At 41.3% G+C, this 16310-nt stretch overlaps 2 protein-coding genes across 4 annotated transcripts; both read left to right on the top strand.

Moving 5' to 3' along the window:
• The first annotated feature begins 253 nt into the window (after positions 1-253).
• Positions 254-2194, top strand: erh (ERH mRNA splicing and mitosis factor). Its single transcript, XM_037086608.1, has 4 exons — positions 254-411; positions 844-931; positions 1263-1383; positions 1475-2194. The coding sequence occupies exons 1-4, from the start codon at positions 409-411 to the stop codon at positions 1575-1577; spliced, it is 315 nt and encodes a 104-aa protein (XP_036942503.1). The 5' UTR covers positions 254-408; the 3' UTR covers positions 1578-2194.
• A 126-nt stretch (positions 2195-2320) lies between these two features.
• Positions 2321-14331, top strand: smek1 (SMEK homolog 1, suppressor of mek1 (Dictyostelium)). Of its 3 annotated transcripts, none has more exons than XM_037086596.1 (15): positions 2321-3655; positions 3887-3942; positions 4051-4149; positions 4281-4898; positions 5875-5952; positions 6042-6158; positions 7148-7264; positions 7351-7482; positions 8047-8149; positions 8264-8422; positions 8562-8731; positions 10340-10479; positions 10933-11141; positions 11925-12136; positions 13141-14331. In XM_037086596.1, the coding sequence occupies exons 1-15, from the start codon at positions 3514-3516 to the stop codon at positions 13261-13263; spliced, it is 2475 nt and encodes an 824-aa protein (XP_036942491.1). In that variant the 5' UTR covers positions 2321-3513; the 3' UTR covers positions 13264-14331. The 3 variants fall into 3 exon arrangements, with proteins under 3 accessions (XP_036942491.1, XP_036942489.1, XP_036942492.1); XM_037086594.1 differs by having other exon boundaries at positions 10337-10479; XM_037086597.1 differs by having other exon boundaries at positions 2323-3655; positions 10337-10479; positions 10951-11141.
• The last annotated feature ends 1979 nt before the right edge of the window (positions 14332-16310 follow it).

Here is a 16310-nt window from a genome sequence, read left to right as displayed (position 1 = left end):
AGTGATAACAATCCAGTAACTATATTGCAATATCACTGTGAATGAAGTGATATGACACAGCACGTTAGAAATACTTCAACTTTTCATATGTAATTTGCTAATGATTAAGTACTTATGATTACAGTTTCTCTTCTAGTAGACTATTCTAACTTTAGATTGCTGCTTTTCATTAAATTATTTATATATTTTTTCAATGCTCATTTTTCTGACTAAACTTTTATTTTGAAACGAACATTTTTATTTTGAAAGCACTTCACTGTACAACCGGAAGAATATTTATTTCATTTCCCGTGAATATTTTCCTCAGGCGGCTGCATCGTACGGGGTACTGAAAACGCACTAAACAGCCACTTCTTATTTGCATTTTTGCATTCCTCATACAAAACAGGGTGTGTGGTCAGCACAAACATGGTAAGGTTGTTTTGTTTTACGTTTTAAGAGGTCAAACTAGCAGTTTTAGCCATAGCTCCTGTTATACCATCATAGCTAAGCTAACAAGCTAGGACGCTAACGTTTACTACTCTGTCAAACATGTATTTCCTCCAATTCCTTTCTTTTTAAACGCCTAGTTTTAATGTTGGTGCGTTAATGATTAATCTCTACCTGTTAGCCTACACACAAACAAAATATGTGGGATATTTTGTGAAAAAATTCGTTGGTTGTTTATATGAGAGAGAGTGACTCAGTTGCAGCGTTTAGCTAACGTCACTATTCGAAATCCCGTAATGCTTGGTGTATGAGAGCAAAACAACTAAACTGCATGTTGCAAATTGAGTTGATGTGGTGTGATATAAAAAGCGGACATTTGTTGTGTGCATTAAATAATATTAATCGTCTTTACAGTCGCACACAATTTTGCTTGTCCAGCCTACCAAGAGACCAGAGGGCCGCACATATGCTGACTACGAGTCAGTGAATGAATGCATGGAAGGTGAGTCTTCAGCTGATTTAAAGAGATTTTCACTAATAAATCACCATATTGTGTTGCTTTTAACATCATGATTTTGTTCCAATAGTATTCCTCCCGGATATAATTGAATTTACTTTATTCTTTACGGTCGTGGATGTGTGTGAGGCAAAGTGAAAGCTTTCTAATGCATTTGTCTACAAATATTAACTGTTATTTATATTAATTTTGTTATTATTTTGTATATTAGTTATTGAATGATAAGTACGATGTACAGCTTAACACAGAACATGCACAGTGAGCTGGAGTTGTTCTTGTAAATCAATGTGCCGAAAATCCTGCATCTCTTCACCAGGTGTTTGCAAAATGTATGAGGAGCATCTTAAGAGGATGAATCCAAACAGTCCCTCCATCACTTATGACATCAGTCAGTTGTTTGACTTTATTGATGACTTGGCAGATCTGAGCTGTCTTGTGTAAGTATGATTTAAAAAAAAAAACAAAAAACTTAAGCTTGCATTGAATCTGTTGATAACTTCCAGTAAAACATAATTGTCTTTTTTACAGGTACAGAGCTGACACTCAAACATACCAACCATACAACAAAGACTGGATCAAGGAGAAGATATATGTTCTGCTGCGGCGCCAGGCTCAGCAAGCAGCAAAGTAAAGGAGTCAGTGGGGAGATGTCCAGCTACATACGCTTTGAAGGAGTTAAATGTACATTGGGAAGAGAAGGGGTTTTGAGAAATGGGGACAAGTGAGAACTTTTGGGCTTTATATAGAAAAGGAGTCATGCTTGGCAGCATACATGTGTTTTTAAGTTTGTTACACTATGATGAGAGTCACACAAATGGCTGCAAGGACTAACTTATTGATGGAGAGGGATTCTGCCTGGAGAAATGTTCGCCAGGCTTGATGAATACTTTTTTTTTCTTTTGGTTTCTCAAATTTTTCGTAATGTGCTTTCAGTTTCCCTAAAATGTATGTGATTCTTTTTCAAATATACCCTTACTGGACGGTTTGATTTTTTTACATTCTGTGGGTTGAAAGCAGATGACTTGTTTTTGAATCAGATAAATATCTGAGGACTGACTGACCCATTTATTTAACTGATCCCAGAAGATTTACTTTCCATATTGCATCTGTTGTTACTATTGTTGCCATAGCCTACTATCGTGTTGTAAAATGCTGTTCTTGTAAACATTTCATTTTGCATAGATTTAAACTTTCCCTGTTGCTGTTTTCATTTGATTGAAAATAATAAACTATTGTTGTTTTTTTTGACTGGTGTCCACTATTGCATAAATGAGCATATATAACCATAATGAATACATTTGTCTTTGTATAGAAATTGGTGGTTGTCAAGGATCTACAACTCTGGATCAAAGTATGTGTCAAAAGTGTGTGTTTAATATGCAGAGTGGCGAACGTTATATAAAGGGTGTGAGGTAGAATGCTGTTGGATGTTGCTGGAGCCTGTCAATAAGTTATTTTTGCTGATCACCGTCAGAAATGGAAGTTGTAGCCTGTGATGTTACTGTCTCTTTAAATGTGGCGGGCTGCCCTGTTGTTGCTGTGCTGGAAACCCCGTACTGACTCTGAAGGGACCCAAGATGGCTGAATACTCACGGGGGGGGCAGTTAGCAATTATCTGAGCAAGACGTCGTGAATGAATGGCAAATAGCTTTATAATGTAAAGCGTAACCTTTAAGTGATTACACGACTGCAGTTTGTTGGTTTGCATAATTTTTGGGATGCATGAATACCAGTAAGGGGAGAGTGGTCTCTCCGCGGCCCCGAGCCAGAACATGGCGGAACACTTGGGAAGAAATAGCAGCTAACGCTAGCTAGCTGGCGTATTATTCAGACACAATTAGAAACATTGGTCTGGGGTAAACACGGTGTCTGCGGTCCGGAAGGGTGAAATAATGTTATCGGTGCACAGCTGTGGTCTCTTTGCTTCAAAGAATTGTTTAACATTGAGTATGTGGAGCGTTGGCAGTTAGCATACGCGCTAGCTAGTTAACTCGTTAGGTTCGCTAGCTACAGCAACTGGCAAACGTTGCCCGCAAGCGTACACACTGTACTAATAAGCAGGCTGTGTGTTTTGCGAGCCACCGATTGTAACAGTGGGGCTTATTCTGAATACTGTCCTCTGAGCTGTGTGTTAGGACTTTGCATTGTCTGTCAGTCCTTGTTTTGTAGATTATCACGCTAGCTAACGTCAATGCTACCCGCACTGTAAATTTGACTGTCGTTAGCTTGCTACAATGGTCTATAAGCTGATTTTGTGTGGCGTGTCGCCTGTAGCCCTGGCGAAATAAGTTTTGAGGCAGCTTGTAAATAAAATAATCGGATATTTGTAGTTGTAACTGCAGGATTGATTAGGGAAATCTTCCTGGATACACGTCCAGGGGTTTCACTTTTAAGCCTCTTCAAAGAACTGTTAGCCTGGTTGACCCCCGGCACTAGTTTGTACTGCATTGTAGAAGTGAACAGGTGTAAAAAGTGAATTGAAGCTGTGGCGTTATTGGGTGAAGCAGAGACTCTGTGAAAGCAAAGAGGGTCCGGGTGAGAGGAACCGGTCACAGCTACCTGCCAGGATGACGGACACTCGTCGACGAGTCAAAGTCTACACCCTCAATGAGGAGAGACAGTGGGATGACCGTGGGACAGGGCACGTCTCCTCGGGCTATGTTGAGCGTTTTAAAGGCACGTCTCTTCTGGTGCGAGCAGAGAGTGATGGTAAGTCGAGCTAAAGAACTAAGGCCACAGGGATGGCAAATATACCAATTTCGAGATCACCTGCAGTAAATTGCCCACAGTAACTGTTGTCCAGTACGTAATATGTAAACAATACCTTCCACACAGTCTTATTTTGATCAGCTGTATCACCTGTATGTACCAATATGGTACCCTCCTCACACAAGTCATTTTGACAGTGCTCGTGAGCCATCTTTGTTTTTAACCTGACAGGTTCTCTACTGCTGGAATCCAAAATCAATCCAAACACAGCCTACCAGAAACAGCAGGTCAGCACGTATCACATTGCAGTATGCTCATGTCAAATGAGGATTTTTCTGTCTCTGTTTACGGATTGTAAATTGGCTTTCTCTTTCTCTTTTTTTTTCATTGGAAAGGATACATTGATAGTATGGTCAGAAGCTGAAAATTATGATCTGGCGCTCAGCTTCCAGGAGAAGGCAGGCTGTGATGAAATCTGGGAGAAAATATGCCAGGTAACTGCACTTCTCTTTGTGTGGGTGTGTGTTTGTCTGCTCCATCTGTGTATGGATTTGATTTCAAGTGTTTGGGTGTTCCTGGTTTCTCATAGTTAATACCTCTTTTATGTGTTTGTCTCATTGTGAAGGTGCAGGGAAAGGACCCATCAGTGGACATCACCCAGGATGTAGTGGACGAGTCTGAGGAGGAGCGCTTTGACGACATGTCCTCACCAGGCCTGGAGTTACCACCATGTGAACTGAACCGCTTGGAGGACCTGGCTGAGCTGGTGGCCTCCTCGCTTCCATCACCACTACGGCGTGAGAAACTGGCACTGGCTGTTGAGAACGAGGGCTATATTCGCAAGCTCCTGGAGCTATTCCGTGTTTGTGAGGATTTGGAGAACAGAGAGGGACTGCACCACATGTATGAAATAATTAAAGGCATCTTCTTGCTCAATCGTACTGCACTCTTTGAGGTTATGTTCTCTGACGAGTGCATCATGGACGTCATTGGTTGTTTGGAGTTTGACCCAGCACTCCCTCAGCCGCGGCGGCATCGGGAGTTTCTAACTAAGACAGCCCGCTTTAAGGAGGTGATTCCTATCTCTGACCCCGAACTGCGTCAGAAAATACACCAGACGTATCGGGTGCAGTATATTCAGGACATGGTGCTGCCCACGCCCTCTGTTTTTGAGGAAAACATGCTGTCCACCCTGCACTCCTTCATCTTCTTCAACAAGGTGGAGATTGTGGGCATGCTACAGGTGAGATAGATGGACACATAAGGTTTTTGAGAGGTGCATATGCTCTACACTGTCATTTTAAATTTAGCTTATGACAGAAACAAATGATACAACATTTGTATTAGCTTATACAAATAAGCCTCACAAATAGTCAACCCTCTCGGGATATAACACCAAAATGCACACATAAGAGAACAGTTCTTGTGGACTGAGGACTGGGAATTACTGTAATTGTAGGTTTGTACAAAGGTTTTATTTTTGGCTGATTGTGCTTTAGCCAGTCTGAGTTTGTCTGCTAGTCTTTTATGGTCATGTGATCTTTGTGTTTTTGTACTGTGTCAACTCAGCAGTGTTTATGTATGGCTGTCTCCATAGAGATGGAGAAGTGTTGTGTAAATCAGTTATGCTGCGCTAGAGGAAAACTGAAACTGGCACACTGTTGACTCTGTTACACTGTACTGTGTGAAATTCTGAAGTCAAACACTACTGATATGGACCTTTTCTTCCTCACTTACCTCGAGGCAGACTTTCCAAGCAAAATTAACAGACAGAGTGTTATATTCATTCAAACCAGAATTGGATTCACTGGACCACACATATCATTGAATGGCAGTGGGTTGGCATAGTAAAAACCTATACCCCATCAGGGAAATGCAAAAAAATGTAGTTTTTCAAACTGGTATACAGCAGATTACAACTGTAATGGCTCTATGTTTTTGATTTCAGGTTGTAAATTGAATGTAGTGAGGTGTTTTATAATGGCAGTATTTTTCAAACTTGCATCAAAACAAGTCACTGGTAAATATGGTGAATGTTAATTTTTGTTTCCTGGTCATTTCCATGTGAATCATACCGTTCTAGATCAACAACATTGTTGCCAGCGGGGTGCACAATTGGCCCTCGTGTTAGGGCCACTGGTGCAACACCCCCCTCCCTTCTTTTTAGCTTGTATGTGATATTCACTCCCTCCTTATCTCCCCTTCCCTTTTGACGTCAGGACGATGAGAAGTTCCTGACAGACCTCTTTGCACAGCTAACAGATGAGGCTACAGATGACGACAAAAGACATGAACTGGTATGCCAGACCTTCAGCAGACGTAATTTATCAAGTACTGCTCTCATTTTCTCCTTGTTTCATCGAGCTGTGTTTATTTCTCCTCGTAGGTGAACTTCCTAAAGGAATTCTGTGCATTCTCACAAACATTACAACCTCAAAACAGAGATGCCTTTTTCAAGACATTGTCAAACATGGGCATTCTACCTGCACTAGAGGTCATACTGGTGAGTGCAGCAATCTTGTTATGAGTGGTAATTCAGTTTATTGGTGTCAGTAGCTTTGGTGGTGGGGTGACACTTTTTGGCAGTAGGATCATAGAATGGGACTTGATAAATTGGGCATTGAAATGGCATGCCCTTTAAAGAAATACTTGAAGCACAGCCAGTCAGTAATCATCATATGCTATGATGATGTAAGAGTTTTTGCAGTATATCGGTCCAACTCTTCATCTTTTCTGCACAATGCTACCGTGATGTATTGCATAACATTGTGATGTGACCGAGGAGTCGAGGTTAAACCTTGTGGCTATACGTGCATTGAACAGCCAAACAAAACCTTTCAAAAAATACCCAAACAATACATAACCACTGTCATGATATGCATCTTTGCACACAAACTTCCCATCTTTTTCTTTGATTTTTAAATGAGCAATGATTATTTTGACCGCCTCTGTCAGTTACTTTTGCTGCCACACCAGTGACAGCAGAAGAACCTATATGAGGATAGATTAGGCAACCAAATATGCTTTGTTCACTGACTTAGTAAACCGGCTTGTTTAGCAGCTAGCAAGTTTTCCTGCATTTAACCAGCCCCTGAGCATGCAATATGTGATGTTCTTGTACCCTGCAGTACAACCCACTACACTGTTTTTAATTAAATTATGTGAAGACATACCTTGGAATAGGCATCACATGTATGTGGAAAACAAATATAAACAAATGCATAAAGCATATTAAGACCTCAAATAGTAGACTACTCATGACACATGTACACCATTGCACATACAGATATGTGTGAGAGTAATGCTTCCAAACTCCTTCCTGTCCACACACACCCTTAGAAATAAACTGAGAAAAATGATCTGTGAAAGTAAATGTTGTTTGGGCATTTCGTTTTGGTTATGCCTTTTGTTTTCATAACAGCTTTATATTTTACTGATTCCAAGGTGAAATTCCCAATCCACTAACAAATGTAATGTGTGTTCGCAAAACAGGGAATGGATGACGTTCAGGTGCGTGGGGCAGCCACAGATATTTTCTCTTATCTGGTGGAGTACAACCCCTCCATGGTACGAGAGTTCGTTATGCAGGAGTCTCAGCAGAATGATGATGTGAGTATATGATCACCGTCAAATGCGTCTCACAGGTGGATATAAACAAGTGCTGTGTTACCGATTATTGTGTATTGGCCTTCCAGGACATCCTCCTTATCAACCTGATCATCGAGCATATGATCTGTGATACAGACCCAGAGCTGGGTGGTGCGGTGCAGCTGATGGGCCTGCTACGGACTCTGGTGGACCCTGAAAACATGCTGGCTACTGCTAATGTGAGTTTGGGCACCACTCCGAAACATGTCAACTTATGCAGATACTGAGTGCTTGATATGCGGTATTTCCTTTTGTATGAAGTGGAAGTGTATCCTGATAAATTCACTTAAGTCAGAATTGATCAAGCAAAAACATTTTCATAGTCCTTCAATTTTCTTTAGATAAAACAGAAACTGTGTTCACAGTTCTGTAGCCAAGAGTTAGACAGCATTGGAAAGAGAGTATTACAGTTAGCAAAGAGAGATGGTGTTTTAAATATGAAACTGCCACATTTCCTTCTAAACATGCAAAAGATAAAAATGTGATGTGTGGATATTGGCTGTTGAACTGAACAGATACGATAACTGTATCAGGGGAAAAAATGAAAATTCCAGCCCGGAAAGCTGGATTTTCCTGTAGAACAAATTTGTCTTGATTAGCACTACTTAGTGCTAGCAGTGTAACCGGCTGGGCCAGAGTTCTACACCATCACCACTGTTCTTAACAATGGGGTTCTATAAAAACATTCATTAGACTGTCGTGCAGCTTGGCAAAAATTTGTTCTTCAACGTTTTCCTCTCCAGAAAACAGAAAAGACAGAGTTCTTGAGCTTCTTCTACAAGCACTGTATGCACGTCCTTTCAGCTCCACTACTGGCCAACACCACGGAGGAAAAACCTAGCAAAGGTACAGAATACCTGCGAGGTGAATGTGTGTACCTGTGTGTTGGTTTTGTAAATGGAATGGTGAGATAAATGAACAAGTATTGTATGTTGCTTACTACCCTCATTCTTCTATTAGATGATTTTCAAACATCCCAGTTGCTAGCCTTGATTCTGGAGTTGCTGACATTCTGTGTTGAGCACCACACCTACCACATCAAGAACTACATCATCAACAAGGACATTCTCAGGAGGGTACTGGTGCTCACTGCCTCTCAGCACGCCTTCCTGGCACTTTGTAAGTCTCACACAATCATGATGACATCTTTAATTCTTTGCACTTGTCACATTTAAAAGCACATTCTGAATATAAATTACTTTGTTTTAAGCTCAATCTGTTTTTTTTTTGTTTTTTTTTTTGTCCATCTCCACCCCAGGTGCCCTGCGTTTCATGCGGAGGATAATTGGTTTGAAAGATGAATTCTACAATCGCTATATCATGAGAAATTTTCTCTTTGAGCCCGTCATTAAGGCCTTCCTCAACAACGGCTCACGCTACAATCTCATGAACTCAGCCATCATTGAGATGTTTGAGTATGTCCGTGTGGTGAGTGTTTCTTTTTTCCCATAGAATGTGTGCTTTAATGTCACTTTTGATTCTGTTGTTGACATCGGCCACAATGACTTGGTGCTATACAAATACAGATTTATTGAAAGTCGACAGTTCACCGTCAGGTTTGAGTATCCTCTTGCCTCATGTTGGTTTTGGTTGAAGAATCTCAGAAACCTGTTGCTTGTTTTTTTGTTTTATATATATCTTTGATTTTTCTGCCCCTTCAGTGGCAACAGTGGTGCTGAAGGCATTATATTTTTGGGTTGTCCAACCGTGTGTCTGTCCATCCTTCACACTCTTTTGATATCTCAGAATGTCTTGAGGAAATTTCTTCAAATTTGGCACATGTCCACTTGGACTCAAGGATGAAATGATTTAGATTTTGGTGGTAAGAGGTCAAAGTTCAAGGTAACTGTAACCTCACAAAACTTGACTTACCATAACTCAGTATTTCATATGCTAATTATGACAAATTGGGGTGATGTGAAACTTTACTCTGACATCATGATCTTCTGCAAAAAAACTTCCTGGTTGGTATTAATGCTACAACTCCGGAACAGAAGTTTGTTACCATATTTCACGTACAGTTGGATACTGAATTTGTGACTTATCTTGGCTTGCTACCTTGAATCTGTGCTGATTATAGAGATTTGCCAATGGCTTGAAGATGTGTGTGTGTGTGTGTGTGAAGCATCCACGTATTAGAATGTGTTGCTTTTTCATGGTCTATCAGAATAGACATGAAGCAGAAGCAGAAGGGGTTCAGATGACTGTCGTTGTACAATGTGATGAAGCTCTTTACTTGTACTTAACGACAGCACGTTTCTCTCTGGAAATTACTCAGTTGAAACGAACATGTCAGTACACCTGTGACGCGGCAATTCTAGTTTTTCCCGTTTTGTTGCTTGTGTCCTCAGAGTTCAGCAGCCAGCTAAATCTTTACAATAGAAACATTTCTAAGAATGAGGCATTGTCTTGTAGCATCATAATGGCTCACTCCTACATAGACTGATTTCACCTCAATTGAAAGAAAACGTAGTTTGTCTCATTCGGTTGGTTTTCATTTGGGCAAGTGACGAAGTGAATTGATTATCAATCAGCCAGTGGTAAAATGTCCATACATACATATTACATAAGTACTTTGTTTTTTAGGCTAGTGAGTGAAGTAGGTCTCCCAGCCACGTGCATGATTTACCAGCCTTTGGCTAGTGGCAAGTACTAATTTTGTGCCCAGCATCCATACATATGATCGTTTTATATTTGATCAGGTTCACGCTGATAAATGAAAGTTGGTCTGAAGTGAATTCAAATGTATTTCTTATTAAGTTTCCCAATCAGATCTGAAGACGGGAAACAATATTTGCAGCTTGTGATATATCACATTACTCAAAAGTCCAAAGTAGAGAAGTAGTGATTCATGTTTTATTGATTATTTTAACTTGTTTGGTGTTTTCTCTCTCCCTCTCTCATTTTCACGCTTCTGCTCTGCCTGTCTTCAACTCTAAACTACACGCCTTACCTCGTCTTTCTTTCTTTATCAATGTTCTCTTCTACTGGGTCACTACACCCCTCTTTTTTCCCCCCTCCCATTGCTCCCAGGAGGATGTGAAATCTCTAACAGCTCATATAGTAGAGAACTACTGGAAGGCTCTGGAGGATGTGGACTACGTCCAGACATTCAAGGGGCTAAAGCTGCGATATGAACAGCAGCGAGAGAGGCAAGACAACCCCAAACTGGATAGGTGAGAAAACCAATCGAAACCACTACTTCAACTATTACACTGTCACTGATGAATTAATGATCTAGGCAATCCCTGTGAGTCTGTAATAAATAGATTAAACAAGTAAATGTGAAATGCCAGTTGGAGAACTCTCATTGATAAGCTCTTGAAGTGACCAATGTATAATTACATGTGCATCAGGTGCAATGTTTTAGATGGTTTGTAAGTGTGTAGTAGTGTGTGGTTGCACTGTCTCCAAAAAAGTGAAAGCCAATGTATCATATACTTACAAGAATAAGTAAAAAGTAAAATATGTAGCATATGTTGAAACATTTAATTGCATGACTAGCAGATCACCCCAGTTGTCAAGACTTGTTACTCATATTAAGTACATCATTCTGGTTTAAGAAACACTGTCTTTGATATACTCGGTGAACATACAGTGTGTGCATTTTCTGTTTTGACCACTAAAAGGTGCATTGTCTTCTCCAGCATGCGTTCCATCCTGAGGAACCACCGCTTCCGCCGTGATGCACGAACACTGGAGGATGAAGAGGAGATGTGGTTCAACACAGATGAGGATGACCTTGAGGATGGTGAAGCAGTAGTTCCTCCCTCTGACAAGATGAAAGCAGAGGAGGACCTGATGGAACCTATAAGCAAGTTCATGGAGAGAAAGAAATGTATGTATGAAATGCAGTGGTTTCTACTCTTAGCAAATATGTTTGTCATAATGGTGGTTAATGGCTGATAGTTTGGAAAATGATAATGATGTATACTGAATGTGGTGTTTCTATATCATCCTGAAACCTTACAGTTTCAAAAAAAGCACTGAGGAGAGAGCTCTGTCAAAAGACTTGCATTGTCATCCCCAAGGGATGATGGTGTGATAAGAAACGACAAACTAATAAGGATGTGAATAAAGCTGAAACTTTTATACAATCAAATTTTGTGCATTTCACTGGCAGAAGAACAGATCCGGGGTAAAAACAACAACATTGTGATTAGATTTTATTGAAGTGCTGGATTGCTGGCAGACCGTGTTGTAATTCTCAGAGATCACAGAGTTTTATTTACTGGCCCCAAGTTGTCATCCACACTTAGTCAAAGTGCCATTTTGATAGACAAACTTTTTGCATGCTATTTGCCAGATTCTCCCTGATGGTTCAGTGCTGCTGGAGTTTCAGTTAATCTACAGCTGTGCCTGAATGGACATTTTTTTGCATTGTAGAGTACCATATAGGGACATAAAACTGGTTGCATGAATGCTTGATTCGACACGGACATGAACAGTCAGTTGTTCGTTAAATGTAAACAGTAAAAGGGAAATTCTATACAGGCATACTGTTTTTCACAGTATATACATTTTGTTCACTTATCAAATGTTTTTTAGAATTAAAAAAAAAAGAAGAAAAAAAACGAGTGAGAAGGGAAAATGACTAATGAGGTGCCCTCTCTACCCCCAGTGAAAGACCCAGAGGACAAAGAAGTACTGGGGAAGTCAAGCTTATCAGGCAGGCAGAACCCAAGCTTCAAGCTCGCCTTCTCTGGCTCCACTAAAACCAGCCTGTCTAGCCCTCCGTCATCTGCCTCATTGAACCCAGGTTCTCCGGGATCACCGGGTTCTCCAGGCTCAGGGGCACGGAGCTCACCCTCCACCACAGCCGTAACCACAAAGGTACCTGTCAGTATATTAATGTTGCTCTCTGTGAAGAAAATACATATATTGTCAGTGTTATTGAGCAGCAATGTGTTAAAGATGAAGACAGATTTTTTCTTTGCACAATGTTTGTTCTGTGTCTAGCTCTACTTCGCTGAAAGGACGAAAGAATTTGGTGAAAATTGAGCTTTAACTATGAGTCTTCACACTTTGACTGTCAATTTTCACACAACTCCCACCATCCTTGTTGTGTATTGTACGAAGAATGGTCACCACTACCACTGCGTCATTGGACAGAATTTCAACTTGTTAGCTTTATTTAGATGGGAGTTACAAATGGAGGGGAAAAGACTAGTACAGGACCCTGATGCAAGGGTCTGCACACCAAAAATGACATCACCTCTGCATTAAAAGTAATAGTTGCTGGATGTTACTCCAGTTATACAAATACATTATTAGCCCACAAACAGGCTTTGCTATTGGTTGGTTTAAACTCATTTCTCAAACACTTCAATTCTGGCACATTGGCCGTATGGCCTCTTAGTCATTAACAGATCAATGCACCCTCAGCCTAGAGGAGCTGCATGGCAGCGCATGACTTCCTGAATCTTCACAAAAGGTTCTGGTAATAGCCATGAGCATGACTGAACTGAAGTGATCATTTTGAGTGTAATGTAATAGAGTAAGAGTAATTGCAGTACACAAATATCTGCGTTTGCTGTACAGTTTAAGACGGCATTTTGACCATTACCAGTTGTGGGTTTTTTTTAATTGTTTTTATTTTCTTATTGTTGAAATTTTCAAAGTTTCTTTGATATATTTTTGCAGTACAGAAATTGGAAGTAGTTAAAGTTGAAAACACAACAGAGCTGCTAATTATAGTTGCCCATCTGCTAAATTTGGTAGTATAGGCAAACAAGCCAAAACCAAAGTCTACCAGATGGTTTGTAGTATTATCCTGATAAAACAACACTATGAAGTGTCTGACCAGTTTTTTGATTTGTGCCGCTTGTCTTCTTCAGGGAGGTTTAGTAGGACTGGTTGACTATCCTGATGACGACGATGAGGAAGAAGATGAGGAGGAGGATGGGGAGAGTAAAGAGGACCCTCTGCCACCTTCAAAGAAGTCCAAACTGAGCTCCTAAAGAAGCTCCACTGTCTCAGCTTGTGCTATGCTCAGACAGTTTCAGCGCGTAGACATTACACAGGAATGATCAAACTTGTAAACAAAATGAATGAATGAAAGCCACGCCTCGCCGTCAGCGGGTGGCCAAAAGAGGAGTGGACTGTGATCGGACACAAAGCCTCCTCAGACTCGCCCACTTCATACAAGTGCCAATCAGGAAAGCAGGAGTGGAAAAACGTCGGAACAGACGTGTGAAAGTTGGGGGAGAAAAGGTGACACTCAGCAGATCGTCGTCAGACTCGGACACCATGAGATCGGTTGGAGTTTGGTGATTTAGCAACTGGAGGAAAATACCGCATACAAAAACACATGTACACGCAGAGTGAAATCCCAGAGAGCTCGCGGGCTCGGACCATAACCCACTGCCCCCCCCGCCCCCCACTCAGGGAAGGACATCACAGCGGCCCAAATGGGTCGGCCAATTCAGACCCAGAACCACCACTCGCATCCCCATACCCTCTTCCTCAGACTTCACCTTCCTCCTTGTTTCTTTCTACTTCTTTTCTCCTCTGCTCTTTCTCCCTCTTTGTCTGTTGCTTTTTTGTCTATTTTTTTTTTTAAGTTAGTATATAGGACCAGACGGGAGGCAGCATGTGGCAAAGAGCTGTCCTTGTTGTCGTTTGATGATGTCAACAGTGTCGTTGTTCCTCAGCGGACGTTCTTTCTCTGAAGAGAAAAAAAGCCAGCAGTTTCTTCATTATTTTCTTTTTGTTCTCTATTTGTCTCTCAATCGTTCTCCTGTTTTTTTGTAAATGACGACAAAAAAGACCTGCCTTTAAATGTTCAGGACGTTTTCAGTCACACTTGAACAGGTTTTTAAAGACCTCAGTAGGTGAGCTAGTTTTACCCTTTTTGCCCTTTGAAACTGCAGATTTTTTGGAGAATTTGTAATCCCGTCTTGATTAAAGATTGAGTGGAATTCTAGATGTGATGAATTTTGTCATATCTTCTCATTTTTTTCCTTTTACATGAGTGTACACTTAGTTGTTCAGAATATTTGGGACCATTAAAATGATCTTTGCTGTAAGATGTCCTACTGCCCTTTGTCCTAATAACTCAAGTGTTTCCTTGCTGCATCCTGCTGTTATTTATCAGTCTGGTTGTCTCAACATGGTTCCACGCAGTGTTATAGGGCAACTCAACTCTATACTGTGGAGATCACAGAAAGATCTCCAATTCCACCCCATAAACTTTAAAGATTTGACTCTCATTTTCTCAAAACATGTGGACTACAAAATGTGTGGTCAGATGTTCTTGCTCTAGGAAAAACACTATTTATTTCATACCTTAGTTTCAGTTCTTCAGGAATCAAAACGCTGCCAGTATGTTGTGAAAATTCAATGCTTCATTTTATGGGCAGACCTCAGCTGCTGATGTCCTCATGATCCACCAGGTGGCAGCCATAGTCCATAAAATAATTGTCAGATGAGGCTCGCTCGCTTGCTGTCCTCATCAGTCATGTCATCTGTACTTTGAAATCACAGTGAATTTGTTTGGAATGGTGTCAGCTAAGCACAGGTTCACACTGTGCAAATAGATTGTGACCACTTGATGCACTACTGTCTTTGTCTTGGCGCTGTCGTTAAGTACCATCGTATAGCAGTTATTTTGCTAAGGGCATTTTATAATGTGTCATTTGAGGATGAAGTGTAGTACTTATGACAGCATCCCCACAAATGTGATCAGAGTGACTATTTTTCCCTTTTTAAAAAAGGTTGAATTGCCTCACATCCTGCAGGGGAAAAAAAAGATTGTGTTGAGGTGAAAGTTAATACCTATACGTATGCTATTTATTTAGATGTTTATTAGCTTTTTATGTAAGTAGTTTTGATTTTACCAGCAGTTTTAGCTGACTGACATTGTTTTGGTTGTAATCACTATTTAGTTGACATACTGTTGTTGGCCCAAACTTTCAGTGTAATAACTGAAAGCCACAGAACTCCAGTAGACCTTAAAGTGTGTTTTTCTTACAACGAGTGAAAATAGTTTAGGAAAAAAGTCAGCGCCTCCCAGCCTATGTGGTCACCTCAGTGGGAGTTTGAGTACGACTCAAAAACAAACAGCATCAAGGGCCACCAAGGAGTCACTGTGTTGTCCCTCCAAGTGCAGTGCAGCCTTCAAACATTGCTTATTAATTAAAACCCAACAGAAGAGGATCACTCGGTGCTCAGCGTGCAGCGAGAGCCGTCACACAACGCCTATTAAGGCTCCCATTCACATGAAAGCCATCTCCAGACAACGGCAGCTTTTCAGGAGCAGCCCTCCCTGCCAGCCTCCGTTTGCTCCTCAGCAGGAGTGTGGCAGAGTGTGTGTGTGTGTGTGTGTGTGTGATCTCCCTCTCTGCCACCGGAGAGGCCAGGCCGGTCCTGGTGCCAGCCACTGCCCCACCAGAACGCCGGCTCCACTCCCAGTGCCAAGGCGCTCACCCGGCTCTGCCCGCCTGTATGTCTGCCAGACTGAAGAGTCCCCGTCGGTGACACTGCTGTCCAGCTTCCTGCTGCGCCAATGAAAAGCCTCTTTGACAGCTCTCTTGATTGGCTCGGCTCCCTCGGCACCCAGGCTGCCAGTTATCAGCTCTCTCTGGATTGATCACATCAGTACACATCCAACAGTCGTACAGCAGCATACGCCGTGTCGGGGCTGAGTCGTATCCATATTTTCATGAGACAGCACCATAATTGCATACTGCCAGAAAGAGTGAAACTAAGAATTATCCCGCCGCCATCCTCCTCAACACTTTGAGTAAACTCAAACACACCTCCAAATGTTTCACGGACACTGCCCTGTCAACACAGAGAGCTTTTAAGCAGCGGTCACTTGTTTAAAGTCAGTCTGTTTTTGAGTTGTATAAGAAATACTAAGCAAAATTGTCGCATAGTTGAGCTCGACAGTTCAGTCCTAACTTTGAAAAAGGCAGTTGACAACAGTTTCAACTAGGAGTCACTTTTTTTCTGGCGCTCACAGCCATTCTTGTGACAACCAAATGAATCAAAGCTCCAGGTCAAG

This window comes from Acanthopagrus latus, chromosome 22, assembly GCF_904848185.1.
Source record: "Acanthopagrus latus isolate v.2019 chromosome 22, fAcaLat1.1, whole genome shotgun sequence".
Taxonomy (NCBI): domain Eukaryota; kingdom Metazoa; phylum Chordata; class Actinopteri; order Spariformes; family Sparidae; genus Acanthopagrus; species Acanthopagrus latus.
Note: the sequence above shows the minus strand (reverse complement) of the source record. Positions and strands in the feature narration are given on the sequence as shown.

Excerpts from the sequence above, each read along its gene's own strand:
- erh (XM_037086608.1), top strand. Across the intron at positions 932-1,262 it reads AGTGAATGAATGCATGGAAG|GTGTTTGCAAAATGTATGAG; the intron begins GTGAGTCTTCAG and ends TCTCTTCACCAG. Across the intron at positions 1,384-1,474 it reads GCAGATCTGAGCTGTCTTGT|GTACAGAGCTGACACTCAAA; the intron begins GTAAGTATGATT and ends TCTTTTTTACAG.
- smek1 (XM_037086594.1), top strand. The coding sequence starts at position 3,514 with ATGACGGACACTCGTCGACGAGTCAAAGTCTACACCCTCAATGAGGAG. Across the intron at positions 3,656-3,886 it reads GGTGCGAGCAGAGAGTGATG|GTTCTCTACTGCTGGAATCC; the intron begins GTAAGTCGAGCT and ends TTAACCTGACAG. Across the intron at positions 10,480-10,932 it reads GACAACCCCAAACTGGATAG|GTGCATTGTCTTCTCCAGCA; the intron begins GTGAGAAAACCA and ends GACCACTAAAAG.